The 3015-nt window shown below is 47.3% G+C and overlaps 1 protein-coding gene across 1 annotated transcript in view; it reads left to right on the plus strand.

Annotated features, from left to right (window-relative positions):
• The window catches only part of LOC102677969 (SH3 and multiple ankyrin repeat domains protein 1), a 37570-nt gene that overhangs the window by 32444 nt on the left and 2111 nt on the right, over nt 1-3015 (plus strand). Inside the window, exons 11-15 of the mRNA XM_031508892.1 lie at nt 1-288; nt 386-579; nt 718-879; nt 2107-2407; nt 2561-3015. Coding sequence (XP_031364752.1) covers nt 1-288; nt 386-579; nt 718-879; nt 2107-2407; nt 2561-3015 — 1400 coding nt within the window. The remainder of the gene's footprint in view (nt 289-385; nt 580-717; nt 880-2106; nt 2408-2560) is intronic.

Below are 3015 nucleotides of genomic sequence, written 5' to 3' on the forward strand. Positions count from 1 at the left end.
CGGCGTCGCACGAGCACGTAGTGGACCTGATACGAAAATCGGGGGAGTTGGTACGAATGACGGTGGTCTCGCCGGTGATCAGCCTTCCGAATTCGCAATCGGCAGCGCTTCTGCCAACTAGTCAACCGATTCAGAGACAGTACGCGACCCTCCCGCGGAAAGGTAACAACAACGTGGCGATAGGGGGTACGCTGGGCAGGTCACCCGCCCCAATGCCGCCCCGAAGAGATCCAAAGACGACTCTGAGCGTTGGCCGGGCGCGAGCAAGATCGATGGTGGCTGGATTAGGTAAGAAAAATTGAAAAGAAAAGAAAAACTGGAAATCGAAAGGAGGATTCGACGAAGAAGGTCGGATGATAAAACGACTTTTTCTCGTGGGGCGCAGAAGGTGGTGGGGAGAGAGACGATCGCGATGAAATCACATCGACGGGGGCTAAATCGAGTAGCGCGGAGTCTATCCATCTTCCCCAGCAGCCGTCGACCGGACCCAACACCGGACAAAACACACCGGTACAACCGAGAACGGCCAGTATCCGATCGAGGCCCACCTCCAGTAGGATCACCGCCGCGGAACTGGAGGTGCGTACGTATGAGGGAATCGNTTTTATCACGTTGCTCGCGATCACGAACGATCGATCCGCTTTCCTTTACTATTCCTCGAATGGCAGATTGCACGAGATTTACCGAGGCTTCAGCTTTGTCCTTCCTTTCTTCCAGGAACTATTTCAGCGGCAGCAAGGTAGTGCCAGTGGTCAGTACAGCTCGTCCATGATGAGCTCTCACTTTCAAACTGGCCAAGCTACCAAGTCGCATCCTTCCTCGCCTGCAAAGACCGGCAGGGTATACGCGAGCGTAGCGGAAATGAAACGCAAAGGCAAAGTAAGGAATACTTCCCCTCCAAATTTAAATCGCATATCTTCTTTCTTTTCGTCCGAAATTTAGCGAATCCTTGGTTACGATGATTTTTCTTCGATCGTACGAACGTGATGTAGATTTGGTGTAATCGCTGTAGAATTTGAACGAATTTCGCTCCGTTCCGTTGCCTTTTCTAAGGATGCAAGATAATGTCGCTTTCGAATCGGGAAAATCCTTAGAATCGGCAAACTCTCTCTTCGAACTTCGATCGCAACTTTAATCACCCCCCCCCCTCTCGTGATATTAACCTAACGGTAGATTTGTTGGTTGTTGATAACCCCCATATTCGTAGAATTATCTTTTGCCATTTGATTAATCGCTAACCCTTCCATCCTTTGTCGTTTAAACGTTATCACTTTATATATATACGACGCAAGAGTTACAAAGAATTTTTTCAGAGAGGTTAAAACTCCTCGATGCATGCTACCTAGCGGTGACGGTGGCTGTTTTTACGCATGTGTGTTATAGTTTTCTCGCAAGCCAGCACGAGTGTACAGCAAGGGGCGCTCCTGGTACGAGAGAGACAACGAGGACGACTTATATTACTGATCGAAAATACTTTGTTTCTAGCGCGTCCGTGACTTGCATGATTCCAGGTGACTAAGCCATTTGCTAATGAAAATCCGATGTTCGAAAGGGCATCGGATATCACTTTCAGCTTTATGAACACGCCTCGCAGAACTAACCACGTGTATCCATGAAATGAACGTTTTAATTACTTTGCTTACACTTTTTGCATGATCGTGCAGCTGCTTCCCCCGTATAATCGAACCTTACGCGCTTAATAAACCGATTTTCCATTTTGCGTCTTAAATCGTCGCGAGTTTTAAATACCGGCGGAATACAGCGCTGCTCGACGTCTCGAAAAAAAATATAAAAAAGGATAGACGAACCAGATAGACAAGAGAGAAAAGTATCGCGTGTAAATAGACACATGTTGATACGATGATCGAGTTACCTACAACCTACCTGCTTTTTGTGTTGCCGCTTTTACGAAATTAAATCGCGTCAATTGAAAACATGTACATAAGTATCTCGATTATTAAACGCGATTCTCGAATATCGCGTTACTCATCGCAGTGTAGTGTATCCAGCTAATGTATCCAGCTATTGTTTCCGTTTCGTTGAACGCTCTTCTTCTCTCTATCGACGAGTTGTAAATTCCAATAAGATTTGTCGGCTTGTTCACAGTTGAACTCGAGGGTGCGATTCTTCGGTGGATTGGGCGGTGGTTCCGATCTTCATCGAGACTTTCACAGTACGCCGGACTTGAATGTGCAGGTGCAGTCGTCCATTTTAGCTCCGAAAGGGCATAGAAGCCAAGAAGACGTGAACGCGTTGAATGGAAGAAACGGACTTCCACCACCGAATCATCCACCACCACCGCCACCTGTCGGCCAAGTAGTCAAAGTAAACGTGGGCGCTAATGTGCCGGATGTAGTCACACCGGCTTCTGTCTACGATAACATGGCTCATATACAGCAAGTCAAAGGTGTATATATATATATATATATATATAAACATATATATATACATACATATCTTCCACGTATTTCGACGCGTTGTTGACCGAATCGAGCGTTATTTATTTGGAATAAATTTCAATGGATGGATAATAATATGTATTTTTTCCCGCTCTATTCAGAATTGGCAGCCGCGACAGTGGATGGAAGTTATGGCGTGATGTCGAGTTTCCGACCTTCGAACAGCGCAAAACTGTACGCCTCGCCGGAAGACATGAAGACTGTGGGGTATCGTTCCCGTAGCCTGCCAACCCATACGACCCGTTGTCACGTGAGAAAGTCGCACAGCTTGCGCACCACCAACAACACGACGTTCAAACCGTTAAATAACCAACAGAACGTGAACAACGCGGTGAGCAACAACAACCAAGTGAACAACAATCAGTCGGCCAACAACCAATACGCCCAACCATTGAAGACGAATAGAAGTCACAGCACGATCGGCATCAGGGAGAGAAAGAAGAAAGGCATCAGTACCAGTTCCTCGATCACGAATCTCTCGTCCGTGGCTAACAACAACACCGGGAACACGGTGGTGGCGGCGAACACGGCACCACCGATCCCAGAGCCGGATTAC

The sequence above is a fragment of the Apis dorsata genome, unplaced genomic scaffold (assembly GCF_000469605.1).
Source record: "Apis dorsata unplaced genomic scaffold, Apis dorsata 1.3 scaffold_111, whole genome shotgun sequence".
NCBI classification, from domain to species: domain Eukaryota; kingdom Metazoa; phylum Arthropoda; class Insecta; order Hymenoptera; family Apidae; genus Apis; species Apis dorsata.